The sequence below is a fragment of the Seriola lalandi genome, unplaced genomic scaffold (genome assembly GCF_002814215.2).
Source record: "Seriola lalandi dorsalis isolate HSWRI2012SDOR001 ecotype SW California unplaced genomic scaffold, Sedor1 jcf7180002054630, whole genome shotgun sequence".
Classification (NCBI taxonomy): Eukaryota; Metazoa; Chordata; class Actinopteri; order Carangiformes; family Carangidae; genus Seriola; species Seriola lalandi.
The window spans coordinates 839,218-855,542 of record NW_019525183.1 but is presented as its reverse complement, the minus strand read 5'-3'; the positions used below and the strand labels follow the sequence as shown (position 1 = coordinate 855,542).

The 16,325-nt window shown below is 40.7% G+C and overlaps 1 protein-coding gene across 1 annotated transcript in view; it reads left to right on the top strand.

Annotated features, from left to right (window-relative positions):
* Positions 1-16,325, top strand: part of ptgfrnb (prostaglandin F2 receptor inhibitor b) — a 59,618-nt gene that overhangs the window by 8,474 nt on the left and 34,819 nt on the right. The window contains exons 4-5 of the mRNA XM_023420285.2: positions 5,226-5,633; positions 8,696-9,124. Of these exons, the coding sequence (XP_023276053.1) occupies positions 5,226-5,633; positions 8,696-9,124 (837 nt within the window). The remainder of the gene's footprint in view (positions 1-5,225; positions 5,634-8,695; positions 9,125-16,325) is intronic.

Genomic DNA, 16,325 nt, shown 5'->3' with positions numbered 1-16,325 from the left:
TTGTGTAAAAAGTGCTTTACTTCTCTGGCTTTCATCAGCTCACAAAAAAGAACTACATAGACACAGACAGACTCTAACAACACATGAGGTATTTAGTTCCACAGAGCTCTGTATTGATATTAGAAGGGTTTCGTTGCTCGGGTTCATCAGTTATTATAATTTTAAGCATCATAGATAAATATAATAAACTAAAATAAGATCTGAAGTTCTGTTTATGTGTTTAACTTTCAGGAAATACTCTTGTTCTCTCCTGTTTCACATCACAGGAGCATTGCACTGCTCTTTCTGATGTTATATTCAGCACCATGGGCTGCTGTGGACCAGCACAGCAGGGAGGGACTATAACTAAATCATCTGCATACAAGACATTATTAACCAAAAGCACAACCTGTTTTACACGAATTTAGCGGTCCAGACAAGTCATCCATTTACAAGTCAAATAAGAAGGCAGATACACTGTATACCACCCTGCATAACCCCACTGCTGGGAAGAAAAGAGTCGGATCCAGCACTTCCTCGTCCAGCCCTGTCTCCTAAAAATAACATTTTTATTTGTTTAGCACCCTGCAGGCTACAAAAGCACTTAGGTTAACGTTAGGGATTTTATGGTTAAGGCTGTGGATTTGGTTTAGGGCTGCAACTAACAATTATTTTCATTATCAATTAATCTGCCAATTATTTTCTCAATTAAAAAAGGACATTTGAAAAGCTGGGACCAACAGATTTTTGTGTGTTTTTGCTTGAAATATGACAACAGCCTCAATAGTTGCAGAGTTTTCTTCAAATCGACTAATTGTTGCAGCTCTAAATGAATAATTTAGTTTATACAGGACAAACGCTCCAATGAAGTGTTGACTTTTTAATATTTAACCTGACCACTATCTTTCCCTCTCCTTAACAAAGTGCTGGGAGCTGCCCAAACATAACCATAAAACCATGAATCATGCTTTAGTCACCACAAGCGGACATTGGTGGAGAGTTCCGCCTTGATACATTCCACATGATGTTGATAGGAAATGTAATCCAGGTGGCATTTCCTCCTCCAAATTAGTCGTTTATCAGCAGTGGTTCTCAACCCATTTCACATCGAGGGCCCCTAAACTCACACACATTAGACCACGGACCCCTATATGATAAGATGTTTTATTACAGAAAGTGTTGGACCCCACTTTGAGAACCACTGGTTTACAGTATAAGCCTCATTTCTTTTGGAGGCGGTTGCCTCATCTAACCTTCACAGATAAGCATCCCCTTTCAGCCTCGCTCTGTTCTGCAGGGTAAAAGTGTACGTTTAGCGTCGGTGTGGTTTTTAAACTCCAAACAAGAACCCAGCGTAAAGGCCTCTCATCCAGGTTTATTATACTGAGGCCGGATCAAGTTAATCCTACCACTGTTTATTGTTACTGTCAATAGATAAGAGCGATATGGTCTTAATATCAGCCACACCAAAAGGTAAAGTAAATGGTCTAATGCTGGCATCTTGTAATGGATCTCTCAAGGCTTCAGTAGTTTTAAATGTCTTGAAAACAAAGAATTACTTCCTGAAATAACTGTGATGAAGTCAAAAGCTTCTGGTATTTGTAATTCAGTCACACCTAATAACAGTGATAAACTAAATGCTCCACTCCCTCTCCCACAGTTTTGTTGTAATAGCCGGGTCATGCTTGATATTTGAATATGTTGCCGCTCCTCCAGGTATTTGACCTGGGACTGATTATTCACAAGGGTCAGTTCACCCACAGAAAAAAAAAAAACAACACATTTTTTCCACTCACCTCCAGGGATCTCTCTGTCCACAAACAGCGAGGTCTGTACATGAACCAGAAAACGTGCGCGCCGTTTTAATTTGGACTATTTTCTGACAAAGAAACAGTGGGAGAGAAACCGGTACTCAGCGTTTTCTTTTGAATTTAACTGGGTTTCTCCCTCATAATTACCCAGTTAGTAATTAAACACATATTTCGGCGGCTGCACTGGTTTAAACCCACCGTTAACCTAATCCCAAACACACAGGATGATGCGTAAGAGGAGTTTCAGGAACATCTTATGCTATTAAAGCTCAAATTTGAGAGATGAAGTCACAAGGAAGGGATTGTCTGACAGCAGGTTGGTTGGCTCCATAATGCACCATCATGTTCAGCTGCTCCTGCTTCTCAGCGCGGCTCCCCAGACACCTTGTTAAATTTAGACCTGAATTAACTAGGCAGCACTGTTTATGTGTGAAAGAGATGGGAGTCGTGTGTATGTAGAGCATATGTATGAGCGAGTAGTGTGTTTTGTAGCGTGTGTGTGTGTGTGTGTGTGTGTGTGTGTGTGTGTGTGTGTGTGTGTGTGTGTGTGTGTGTGTGTACACGAGACAGCCCCTTAACAGAGATGATGAGTTAGATTCGCGGCTGGAGGGTCCATACCAGTCGAGACTTGTGCACCTCGTTCATCAGCGCACGCACACACACACACACAGCTTCCATCGCTCCAATAGGGCTGTTTGGTTATGTAAGAAACAAGTGAAGCAGAGGTCGCTGAGGATTTGAAAACTCCTTTCAGGGTAATTTTAATTGATAGAGCAAAACGCAGATTATTCGTCCTGCCTTTGTTATCTGCCATAGACGCTCACATCACACATGCAGCGGCACTGGAGACTCTGACTTCCACTACAAGTCTTACTGGTGCCCAGTAATATCCTGTTTATACCAACACTTTATATATTTATACCTTCAGGGATTCCAGTGAAAGTAGTTTAAGCATTTTAAACCCACAGACATCATTCACGCACACGCACACACACACTCCTTGGAAGCCACGTGACTTATAGCCCTATGTCTAATATCGGTGATAAAGCTGTTTAAGTCTACTTATAAAATCCTAGAAACACAGATTATTGCTTGAGGTTTTTCCTCATATCACATACACTTTTAAATGTAAATAAAAAGGCTAAAAGTTTAAAGTTCACAGCTAACTCACAGATAATTATTAGACCTGCACACCTTGTTCCCGAATTCCTTGATTGAATGGCAAATATGGCAGCTGTGTGAATTATGTAGTGGGTAGATATCTTCCACCTCTGGGCACATCTGCACTTGATGCACATTCCTGCTTATTTATATTCCCAGCTAGTAATATTAAGTGAGGTAAGTCCTTTAGTTCTCAGGTGCTGCTCCTTCAGACTAAGCTAACTTTTCACTGGCACAGCGACAGCAGCGTGTGCTCGTTGTAGCCTGTAGCATATGATGCACCACCAAAACTTCAGTCAAGGTTTATTGCACAAAGCACAAGTTATCATACGTGGTGGCATGGCTGCGTCCATGAAACCTTCATGACAGACAGGATGAAGTGAAAGTGTGCATCAGACATTAGTCATTTGTCCCTCCATACTTTTTTTTTTTTTTAAACCGGCCTAAACAAAGATCCAGTGTGTTTTTATCTCCCACCTTGAGTTTTTCTTTCTTTCTTTTCAGTCACGGGACGTGAATGTGACATAAATGTAATTCCCATAATGCACAGCTACATACTCCTTATTCCCAGCCATTTGTCAATTCTTGGATTCTTTTGCACCAAGACTTTAATCTTAGAATCTTAAATAAGGATTATTCACCATGAAACTTTAAGTGTTTAAGCTATTATTACTTGAAAATGTTAAATTTGTGTTTTTGACTAGATTATTGATTAAACATGATACCTGATGTCAGAATAGCATATGAAAACACACCCAACTCTTTCTCATAATTTCCTTTATTTTAGTAGCATTTAGTGTTTTCATATGGAAAGGATCAAAACAAGTCGTGATAATGATAAAACTGAGCCTGTAATTTGTGTTCAGCAGTCACCCAACAACACTACTGAGCCTGCCACTTAGTTTTATTATTAACCCCCCATGTCTTCACTGCAGACATGCCATTCATCAAAGCATCTAATGTCTTTTCCTTTTCTCTCCCCGTTGTGAAAAGCGGAGGTAAAACTTCTTTTTTTATTGCTGTTGTTGGGGATGCGTTTGAATCTCCAGCAGTGATAAGGTCCCCAATTTTTTTAATTCCCCTCTCACAGAGTGAGACTCCCGAGCCTGCTTTATGAGTCATAACAAGGGAAGAAACAAAGCCATGTTAAAAGCTGCTCTGTTAAGACCTGCTCACACTCTTGAACGTGACATTTAGCAGCCACACAATCAACCGGGAGCTTATTCGTTATCAGAGCAAAAGAAGCCCACAGTGAAAGACCTGGAGCTAAAATGTGTTAGTGTGAGAGTTTACTGTGTCACCTGAGCAGGCGAGTCATTAACCTTCATGAACACTCCTCTGGGTGTGTTTCTCACACACACACACACAAATCACAAATTTACAGCTTTGTCTGGAGCAGTGTGTTTGTTCATTGAGCTCTGCTTCAGCCAGTGACCTTGACAAGTGAGGCACGCTGTGTGAGATGTTGTACAAGAAAGTCCACAGTCTTAATCATAACACATGTTCAGTTAACTTGAATGTAACATAGTGAGGTAGAACTGTGAGACGTCATCATTATTTATGATTGTGTCACTTTAATGGCTGAATCTCGACTCTTAAATTTTTAGATTTTGTGAATTTGTGTCTTTTTTTTTTCCAGCTTTTAACTTCCTTTGATGTTATTTTTGTGTGAACTTCCATTTTAACATGTCTGGTTTTAATCAGACGTGCCTCTCAGGCTCATTCATTTCCTATATACATATATATAAATATATATATCCAAAGTTTTCCCCTGCTCAACATCAAAGTACTGAGGGGTGGTGGGGGTGGAGAAGGCAGAACAGCACATGAGAAGGCATTGCTCACCTTGATTATTTTGTTATGTCATTGCTTTTGTTTTTCACCCACAAAAAAAGCAGTTTTTTTTAAGCAGAAATTGTTTTAAACTGATCACTGCAGTAAACAGGATCCTCTTGCAGGCAGCTCAGAACGTGCCTCTAGAAATAGATAGTGAAGAAAAATGGGGAGAAAATGCAAATATACTGTTGATTATAGACCAGACTGTGTTCGAGTACTGAACAGTTTGGCTACAGTGTTTGGGAGAAATGAAAAAATAACAATAAACTCTGAGATTTTATTTTTTGAAGAAGATGATTGATGTTGATGTATCCAAACCAGCATGTAACCTCAATTACAGCCTAACTCAATTCCACTTTCTTATCTTTGACATGTCTTCAGTGATATTCACATTTTCCACAGTTACTAATTAAATTCTTTTGTTTCTCTTTCCGTCAGTTATTCCCAACACCCTCAGCGTTTCACCGCAGACCCCTCCCCAAGAAGTCCCAGAAGGAAGTGAGATCACACTTTCCTGCAACGTCACCCGGGCCCTCACCCACCCCACTTACCTGTCCGTCAGCTGGTCGCTGAAGAACGGAGCAACCACAGAGGAGATCTTGACATTTGGCCCGCAGGGAGATGTGGTCACGGGGGCAAAGTTTGCCCGGCGCTACGCCGACGGAGGCATCCGGTTGGTCCCCGGCAGGAATGGAGTGTTTGAACTGGTGATATCCAGGGTGACGACGTCTGATGGCGGGACTTACGAGTGCAATGGAACAGAGTGGACACATGAAAATGGAGGGAAATGGATAAAAATCGTAGAGAATGCCAAAGAGATGGGAACTGTTAAAGTTATTCCTACAGGTAAGAAAAAGAAAAACAGTTTTGTGCTGGTTGCACCGTTAGGCTGCATCCACACTATACATTTGAGTTTTAAAACGCATCACTTTTGCCACATTTACGCCTTGGGTCCACACTACTCTGGAGTTTTCGGATGCCTAAAATGGAGACTTTTGGAAACGCTGCTGACTCCGTTTTAGTTTGAAAACTGTGGGGTTGCTGTCTGGCCGGGCAGAAACAGAGAAATTTGGCAACAATGACGTAGACACCCACAGTCGCTCCCTGATTGGGTCTTATCAGCTGAAACGCTCGTCTGGGTGGAGATCAGTGTATCAGTGTGGACGTAGCCTCAGTCATGGTATTAGTCACTGAAGAAACATTCACGCTTTGTTTTTATTCAAATTAACCATCAAAAGACTTTATTTCAATTTAGTTTTAGTGACGGGCTCTAGGTGTCGATTCCTCTCAGTTTGTCCAGACTGAAATCTCAACAAATATTCAATTAAAATGTGTTTCAGACATTCATGTTCCCCTCAGGTGGAAACTCTGCAGCTGTGGACGAAGTGGCGTCATTTTCATTCGTCTTTACAAAGTCACTGTTTATCGTGGGCAGCTTCCAGTGATTGTACCAAGGGTGATTAAGCTAATCCAAAGATGGATGGTGACTCACAGCTCACAGTCACATGATTAGAAAATAGCCTTTTTTGAAATGGGCTGATTGAACCAAGTGGCTTTTGCTACAGAGTTCTTGTCTCCAGTTCCTGATAAAAATAGCAGTGATCCATATGAGTAAGGCGGTAAACATAAAAGAAAAAGTTTTCCAGTACTAGCACTAGCAAATGAGCCGGTGCTCCATTATTTTCTGTGACCCATTAAATGACCTGTGTAACGTTGTAATAAGTCCTTGTTCCCTTCACATCCTCAGCAGTAATTACAGCTGCAGTTCAAACAGTAGTAAGAGCTGAGTTTGTAGATAATTTTCCTGCAGGGAGTAATAGATGATCTTCAAATCTCACTCTTGTTTCTTGGTAGAAGAGGTTATTACAATGGATGTGTTTGCAGTTTTCTGTGCTATTGTGCTGGATATTAGAAGAAAATGAAGGATGAGAGGAGATGGAGGGACGTGGGAGATTTTTCTCTCTCTCTGTCTCTCTCTCTGTCTCTGCTGTGTGGCTGTCTTTATTGTAATGGCATCCTCTCCTCTGTGAGTCTTTTTCTTCTGTGTCCCAGGAGCCTCGTGACCCTCACTGCCTGTCTTTCTGTCTTATACTGGCTTTAGAGAGGCCCCTATACACACACACACACACACACACACACTCCCTCTCCCTCACTCATTCATTGCGGTTGCTGTGGTCACCATATCTTATATCTTTCTGGGTTACCATATCCTCTTAAGTGTTGGAAAACAGCCAGAGGTTTGTAATGAAACCAGAGATGAGCGGCGCACGCACGCACACACACACAAACACACACTCTCACACACACACACACACAGGTCTCGGTCTCAGGTCCATTGTGACCCAGTCAGTTCATATTGACTTACTGACTTGAGTAAAGAGGATGAGAAAATTCAAACAGAGTGGGCTTTGTCTCTTTTGTCCTCTTCCAGACACCATACAGGGGCTCTTCCCCACATACTGCACTGCAGGTTGCTACCGGAGACCGTATCCAAACCCCTGATCCAACTGTTGGTTTGAAGATACACAGAAAAGACTGACAACAGTTTTTAATCTGCTGGACTTCTTTTCTTTGAGAGGATTATAAAGTTCTTTTTTAGCATCGCTGCTGAATCCTCTGACATTTATAGATGACTATTCACACTTCTCGTCTTTTAAGATTGTAAACTTTTATCTTGTCGGGTTTAACATAACATTGGCTCTTATGGTTTCTCATTTACCTTTAAATTCAAATGAATACATCATTGTTGAAACTAAGGATCATTTTATTATTCATTATCAGAATTTAAATAATGTTCTATTGATTAAGTCTTTGAAGCAATTTGCAACGTGTGGTTTTTTCCATTAAATCAAGAGATTCGCTCACATTTGAGGGTCATTTCGGGTCGTCCAAGACAAAAATTGTAGCGGCAAAGTGTCAGAAATGACATATTCCATACATATTCCACATTTCGTTCTTATTCCAGATCTCTGTGGACTTCTCTCCTCCTGCTCTTCTTTCAATTTTGGTTTTCCGATGCATAGAAGCCAAAGCTTATACATTTAGGGCAGTTAATACTGATTATTGTCATTATAAATTAAGCAGTCAACTATTCTTTTGACCTACTGATTAATTATCCATAGAACACTGATTTTCTTCAGATGTTTTGTTTTTTTGTCAGTTGTTGAATAGTCCAGAACACAAAGATTTACAGTTTAAGAAGAATGATTAAATGAACTAATCAATTAATCATTGGGTACATTTTGAGAGAGTGTACAGATGGATGATGCGAGTTGATGGCGTGTTTCTGTTTGCATCTTTTTTTCTTTTCTTTTCTTTTTTTGCTCTACATGGTCGCACAACAAATGACAAAGCATTCATTGTAGAAACTGCCTCATAATTATTATCACAAAGTCTGACACAGATTGTGACGCAGATTTAATCCATCTTGATATGTAGTGACGAGCCCTTCTGAATTAAGCAAAAACACCCTATGGTTCAAAGAGCTCTGTAAACAGTTTGTTTAGAATGATTACAGTCGAAAATTTACAATGATAGGAAATAGTTCTTCATTTTCAAGAGATGCTGGACTGAAGCTATTCATCATGTATCAGAGTAGTTTAATAAATACATCATTTATTTCTGTAGCAGTCAACTATCGACCAAACAAATATTTCAGCTCCAGACTTTCTGCATCAAAGTGAATATAATGCTACAAACAGGCCATGTTCAGCCGCCCCACACTGAAGACTAATGGCCAGTGTCTTCCACTCATTTAATGAGTCTGGTGTTGTCGCCTTTGGGAAGAAGACTTCAGTAATACAGAGGGACCTTTTCTATTCTCTTTGTTAAACCTTTGTCTTGAAGCATATTGTCTGTAGATATAAGGATGAAAGAACTGATGGCGTTTCTGTCTCTGTCCTCTCAAGGTCAGTCCCTCAGTGTGAAGGCTTCATCCTCCTCCTCTCCCTCCTCCACGTCTCAGCTCCTCTCCCCCGGCGACACGCTGACCCTCCTCTGCTCCGTCACCGCCGACAACCTGCAGGCCCTCGCTTTGGAAGTGACCTGGCTGGCCGGCGACCGCGACATCGTCACCATGGAGCGCAGCGGGGTGGTGATCTCGAACACGTCCTCAAGCGGCGCGCAGGGAAAGCGAGGGGAGGCAAGCCTGGAGCGCACGGGAGCCGGGGAGTACAGGCTGGGGGTGAAGGGGGTGAGCGCGGAGGACGGAGGGGAGTACACCTGCCGTGTCCGAGCCTTCATCGACAAAGGAGGGAGGAGTGAGGGAGGAGGACGGCGGTGGCACATGGCGTCCGAGAAGAAGTCCAGCCCCGTGACCGTTAAAGTGTCTCAGATCAGTGAGTGAAACAGCTGCATGTTTTTTACATTGTTATGTTTATCAGTTTCATATCAGTTAATCAGCTGATGAATGAGACATGAAGAGTTTCAGAAAGCAGATTAAGAAAAAACAGAAGTACAAAAAAGTCTGCCAAAAATAAGAAGAATGTACGACCTCACCAAATGATGAAATACATTTGTATCAAAAATACAACTTTGTTTTTATAAAAATTCTGACTGTAAATCTCATCCATATGAATTTTGTATCTCAAAATTTGACTGAGACACAACCTTAAAATCAGGACTTAGTCATAATTCTCACATCAAATTAAAGATAATTTCTAACATTTGATTAATGATTCATTTGTTATTAGATACTAAGGTAGTGATTTTGAATTTTGAGTCAAAGTATTTATTTAAATTTTTCAATTAATCGAAATTGTCTGTTTCATTATGTAAAATGCCACACACAAAGAAATGTCTTACTTTTTCCAACCAAAGTTCAAAACCCAAACATTTTCAATTAACAATCATATAAAATAAAAGCAGCAAATCCTCACATTTGGGAAGCTGGAACCAGCAAAGATTTCTCCTCAATAAATGACCTAATGATTACTCAGCTATCAAAGCTGTTGAGTCATTTTCGGTTCATTGCCTAATCGATTAGTCCGTTCATTGTTCCAGCACCAATTTGAATGATGAGATTTTAAGTCAGAAATATGAAGTCAAATTTTCACAGTATGAATAAAAGATATGAAACACACATGAAAAGTTTAATCTTTTCAAGCTCTTCACGTAATTAGTTTTTCCAGTGAGAATGAGCTTCCACATACTGTAATTTACTGTTAACAAAGCTTCATAGAGAATCCTGGCAGTCACTGTCTGTGCCACAGCATCAGGGTTCCTTAGCAGCACAAAAGCACATTGCTTTAGGACACCAAAGCTGCTGCTGGGGAATGTCATCCTGATATGAAACTGTACGTCATGTGGAGTTTTTAATGTTGCATCGCTTAAATGTTGCTCTGTTGCTGTCTCAATCTTGTTTTTGTTGAATGAAATTAGCAAGGAATATTTGATGAGTAGCACGGCTGATTTTAAGTGTTTGATTTCCTGCTAAGCTACTCACACTGTCACTGTCCAGAACTTTTGTGGAACTGCTGTAAACATCTGCCTTTAAATGGCTCCGATGATATAATAGACAGTCAGTTAGCGACAGACATTCGTATGTATAGGGCTTGCACCACTGTTGCGGTCCGACCAAAAAAAGGTAATGGGAGAGCACTGTGTGCTGGTTGTTACTGTATGATTTCATGAGTTGTGGATGTGTAACAGTGGCACGGTGAATCAGATGAATCTGGAGTCTCAAGGGGAAATTCTTTAATCCTCTAGTCAGCCTGTCGACTCCTGCTGCGAAGACGATTGATTAGTCATGCCTGTCTTGCACTCTGCTACCTCTGGGTATGCTGTTGTTGTGATCTGTGTGTGTGTGTGTGTGTGTGTGTGTGTGTGTGTGTGTGTGTGTGTGTGTGTGTACTGTATGTGTGAGATGCTCTGATCCCGCCTCTAAAGAGCAGTGGTGTCAAACACAGTCGACACAGCAATCAATTACTGGCATTGTGGGTGGTCTCTCTGTCTGTCTTTCTCTTATCTATTTCCAGCCATTATTCACTCTGTGTTTGAGTTTTACATCATAATGCGTTTTTCTTGGTGAAGCTGAATGTAGCCTGATATGCAATTAGACATGGAATTAGTCTCTTTGTGTCCCCTTGAATAAACAGAATGATAAAAAATTAGGATGCTTAGTCACACCTTGACTTATCCTCCTTAAAGGACAAATCTGGTGATATTCTGTAATTTCCTATTGCCAGTATGTACGTATGATGTATCTTATTCCTCTGTGACATAGTTGAGCTGTAGTTTATCTTGCATCAGTCCCACATACTCCATCCTGCTGCTGTAAATACTCAGGACCAAAAGAGTATTAATCCACCACTGAAAATAGTCCTCAAAAAATGCACCGTTAACACCGGTTTACAACGTTTTCTAACAGCTACAATACTAGCTAGCCTAGTCCAAAGGTAAAACAATCAATCTGTCAGCACCTCTCAAACTCACTGATAAACAAACTATATCCTGTTTGTTTAATCTGTACATAAACCAAAGCGTAAAAATGACAGTTGGTGGTTTTACGGGTAGTTGCGTGCTGGAACTATTTTTGGCAGGGATATTGACTTCCTGTACTGCTCTACTGTTTACCTGACAACCTCATATTGATGACAAGAGCCTCAACAAGCCAACACAAAATCTGAATTGCACGAAACAGAACAGGTGCTAAAACGCTGTAATTTTTGCAGTTAGAATTAAGTCCAGTGAGCCTCCATTCAACGTTAACATTTTCAAAATAAATGAGAAAAATGTGTTTTCCCTTTACATTTCTTTTGTTTTCACCACTGTACTGAAAAATATGACCTCAAAACTCGGACTGTGAATTTTCTTTGCACCATTAGATCCATGTTCAGAGCGTTCTGACTGATCAGAAAGCCAGCTGCTGCTCCGCCATCGCAGTTGGATTTCTGACAAACTCCCAATTCCCATTTCTTCATGAAATAAATGGACTTTAATGAATAAATAAATACTTGTTATATAATCACTTTCAGTTCAGCTACAGTACTATATTAATGCTTTGGGGAATTTCCCCCGAAGAGTTTTGGCGGATTGACTCGCTAAAAGTTTACTGTGGGCTCTAGAACCCAAGTGCAATTGTGTTTCAGGGAAGTGGCAATTAGCCACATATTGTTCAGAATAAAAGATTGTAAATGATAATTATAGAGTCCAGTTTGCTTTGGTGCCTCTTGGCCATGATATTTGCAACTCAGTTCAAAAGCTCCTCAAAATGCTTTATTCTCTCTCTGTAGTTTGGAATGGATGGGAGTCACATAATACTGATGTTAAAACAGGCAAATATAAGGATGGACTGGACATTGAACTAACCCATAAATTCCTGCTTATTTAGTCAGATTTGGCTCATAATGTTCATGTTGTTGCTGTTCACTGAAAACCTGCTGTTTCCTTTCATTGAATAATTTGTGTATTCATTTCTCAGGGAATGAGATCTGAAACAAATTAGGAAATACTAGGAGACGGTGGCCATTTTTATGACATGAAATCATGAGATTCCCCCTTATTTTTGTCAGTGTTGAAATTTCATTATTTATGTAAATGATAGCACATGTTTGTACATTTTAGTGCGAGAGTTTCACTGGTTTTGGAGGGTTGATTTCAATAATTCTGTTTTTAAAGTTGGTGTTTTGAGCCTAAACACAATATCTTTACATTTTGCCATTTTCACTTCAACATAACAAATGTTGTTCCCCACCTTTAAAAACCTGTGAAACTAGATTTGGAGAAGCATGTGACACCAGAACTCTCCACTGACTCAGACTCACCACACCCAGAGGTAATTTAGCAAATAAATGAATCATATTCAATACCAATGCAATTTAACAAAAAACTATCTATGACGATTAGACTATCATTGCAGCCTTTAGAGACTGAATTGGACAGCTACAGCCACAGCTGACTTTCATGAATCAGACTTTGACTTCATGACTGACACCTGATATTTCATGAGAGACTGTTATCAGTTCCATACATCTCTCTCACTGTGTTTTTGCGGCTTCGCCGTCGCTTCCTCTCTCACTTGTTTCCTCCATTGTGTCTGCTATGACTTTCCTCTGTGGCCAGCAGCCTCCTCTCCATTCAGCTTCAGAAATGTTCTTAAACATTTCAAAAAGTCCATAGACACAAAGAGCATAAATCTGATATTGGACTTTTTAGAATAATATATGTTATAAATGTAATAATAATTTTGTATCTTGTACTATTCCTCCTTTCATATAGAAAGCTAATCACCAAAAGTGTCCATATCTTGTTCTGTAGATTGATTTTTCTTGTCACACAATAACTCTAATGTGGTGACAAATACTTTGCATTTGCTGTAGCTACCTGACAATAACGGGTTCCTGCCGGTTTGCCAGTGGAAAGCTTGTAATATGAAGCAGCAGGAAATGTTCAGTTTAGATCATGTCTGATTTGTGAAAGTATGAAAGGTTAACTTCGGAGTGCAAGTGAACTCCATGCCACAGATATTCAGTTAGAGGCTACAAAATGACTGAGAGCTGAACACATGCAGACTTTCAAAAACAGATCTTCGTGACACCACACATGTGTCGAGCCAGTGGGTTTCAGAGAAGAGATCTCCCCAGGTCGGTCCTGGTTGACTGCGCCACCAAAGCTGGCTGCAGCCGGTCTTTACAAAAACAGCCAAAGGCTATGTTCACACTGACGGTGGCGGTCTCATTAGTGGCATGCCATGCTTTTACAAAGGTTTGTACAAGTCTGGCCACTTGAATTGGATTTCTACCATTCCTGGATGGTTGCAGGCTCCAGTGGAGTGCAGCAGGAGCATGTACAGTTTATATGGGGCAATCTAGTATTGCGTTTTTTTACAGTGTGTAGTGTAACTTTTCACACTTTTTTTTCCCAGCTCCCAGCTTCTTTCTGGTGTGGTTGTGTTCAGACAATCTTTATTGCACAATGTACTTTGCACAGATGTTTTCTATCCCGCTCTCTAACCCTTTTATGAAAAACTCAAACATGATGCAGCTCTAAGGTGTCTATATTTTCCAATTAAATTAGACGAACCTTATCAGTAACAATAAAAGAAATTGCAGGTTGTTTTATCAGCATCAGCAACTACAGCTTCCACAAGGTTCTCATAGCATATTTAAGACTGATGGGAAATGTAGTTGTTTTATTCTACACCTAAGGTAAAGAATCTTTGCAGAATCAAAACCAGTTTCAGGAGATAACACATCTCTGACAGACAGACATGAGAAACATCATGGGGACAGTTCAGTTTTCATATGTTTTACTGTAATAGACATGCACATTTATAGAATATGGCTGACCACTCATGAAACTAAAGCATTCAGCTGGTCTCGGTACAGTGTGTGTGTCAGCTGGTTGCTCTACATCCTGTATGTCAACTGGAGCCTTTAGTTAAAATAACAACCATCTCCTCTACATACACACAAGTTTGTTGAAGCCTGAGGACCCATGTTACATTTATAAATATCAACCAGGCTTCACACACACACACACAGACACACACACACACACACACACACACACACACACACACACACATACACACACACACACTCAGTGAGTTAGTATGAGGGCACAGCTGAAATATCAGGCAGCATGATCGAGAACATCTTGTCAATCTCTGCCATGTTGTTTTTATGTGTGTATGTGTTTACAGGGACGACAGAGTGCATATCTGCTTATTCGTGTGTCTGTGTGTGTGTGTGTGTGTGTGTGTGTGTGTGTGTGTGTGTGTGTGTGTGTGTGTGTGTGTGTTTGCTGGGTGTTTACAAGTGTGTGAGTGAATCACAGAGTAAATGCTACACATACATGCATGCACACTGTCTTTAATCTGTGTGTGTGTGTGTGTGTGTGTGTGTGTGCGCGCGTGCGTGCGTGCGTGCGCGCGCGCGCGTTTGTGTTTGTCCCATATACTGAGGGTATGAGGCTAGTCTCACTTGTGGAACTCCTACATTTTGGCCTGAGGCTATACATTCCTTCATACGTCTGCCGACACACACACACACACACACACACACACACACACACACCATGAGAGCAACATTTCTAATTGACTATAGCTCATATTTCATCCTCGCGCCTCTGGAGTATTAGCTTAACTGTGTGTGTGTGTGTGTGTGTGTGTGTGTGCGCACGCGCGCGCACGCGCGCGCACGCGCGTGTGTTGTCAGCTAGTCGGTTCCTATTCTATTGATATGTGGCCTTGAGGTTACCCTTCTTCCCACGATGCTTTGCTACAAGCACAGCCTACCAAGAAGCACAATAAGAGTTGGAGAACTTGTTTGGGAGCTCCCCACAACCAACACCATCACCACCCACACACACACACACACACACACACACACACACACACACACACACACACACACACACACACACACACACAGTGAAAGAGGGTGTAATTCCTCTCACCCTTGGCTGCACTTCCTCTGTGTGTTGTTGTTGTTGTCAGCTAGAGTTGTTGTCAATGGAGCCACTTCACTCCCAAAAGCACGGCTTGTATTTCACGTTAACTTGTATCTTATTTTTCGTAGCTCATCAGAATATTTATGAATATATATGATATACAAGTCTGTGTGTATATATTAATGTGGCATAGAAACGTCTCTTTGCTCACATTTATTTAGTATCTGTGGCTGGTTTCTGCTTTTAGCCACTTCCATCACACAAATTACCCATGAATGTGGCATCTTGAATGGAGATGAATGAATGTTTATACTCGAGCCGTACAAGTGTCCCACTTTTTACACAGAAACCCCACGTTTCACATGTGGCGATGAGTGTGTTTCCTACTCGTGTTGGGCTGTCCATCTGTCATCCTGTCGTCAGGCTGTTTAAACCCTTGGCCGTTGCCATGCACAGACACTGTGAATTTCCACAACAGTTTCATTTACATTTCGTAATCAAAACTCTAATCAAAATCACTGATCAGTGATGGAGGTTTATAACAGACAGCTCAGGTAATCATTTCCCTGTTTGTCCTGTTTGTTTCTCACAAATACCTTCCTGTCTGATCCAACCTGTCTGATCGTCTGAAGTATGATGCTTTTCACAGAGAGATAGGATGAACCTAGCTACAAAAATAAGACCCAAACTGGCAGTTCACCACCAGTATCTACATATTTAGGGTTGTGACAGACTTCCATTCTCTTGTATTCTTATAATGATTCTTATAGTCCAGCCTTTTATACATATTTGTGCATCCCAGATTAACCTAAATTAGTCATGAGCCACTATTGGTTTAAGAGGCAGCAGCATTTTATACCAGACCAGACTGGAGGAGCGGCTCAATGTGCCACAACGCTCCCCCAAGCTTAAATTTAACTCTCCATCTGTCTCTGCCACCAACTCTGGACTTTATAATATTTTTAAAAAACTTTATTTATATTAGAAAATGGACAAATGACAAATATTCACCTTATTGCTATCTCAAGTATGTGACTCTTGCGTGAATCAGAAAATGTTTGTGTTGATAAAGGAATGATTAAAGATGAATGCTCTGGCTTCAGCCGGTTTTGATCTCAGCTATATTCAGGAAATGATCACCATTTC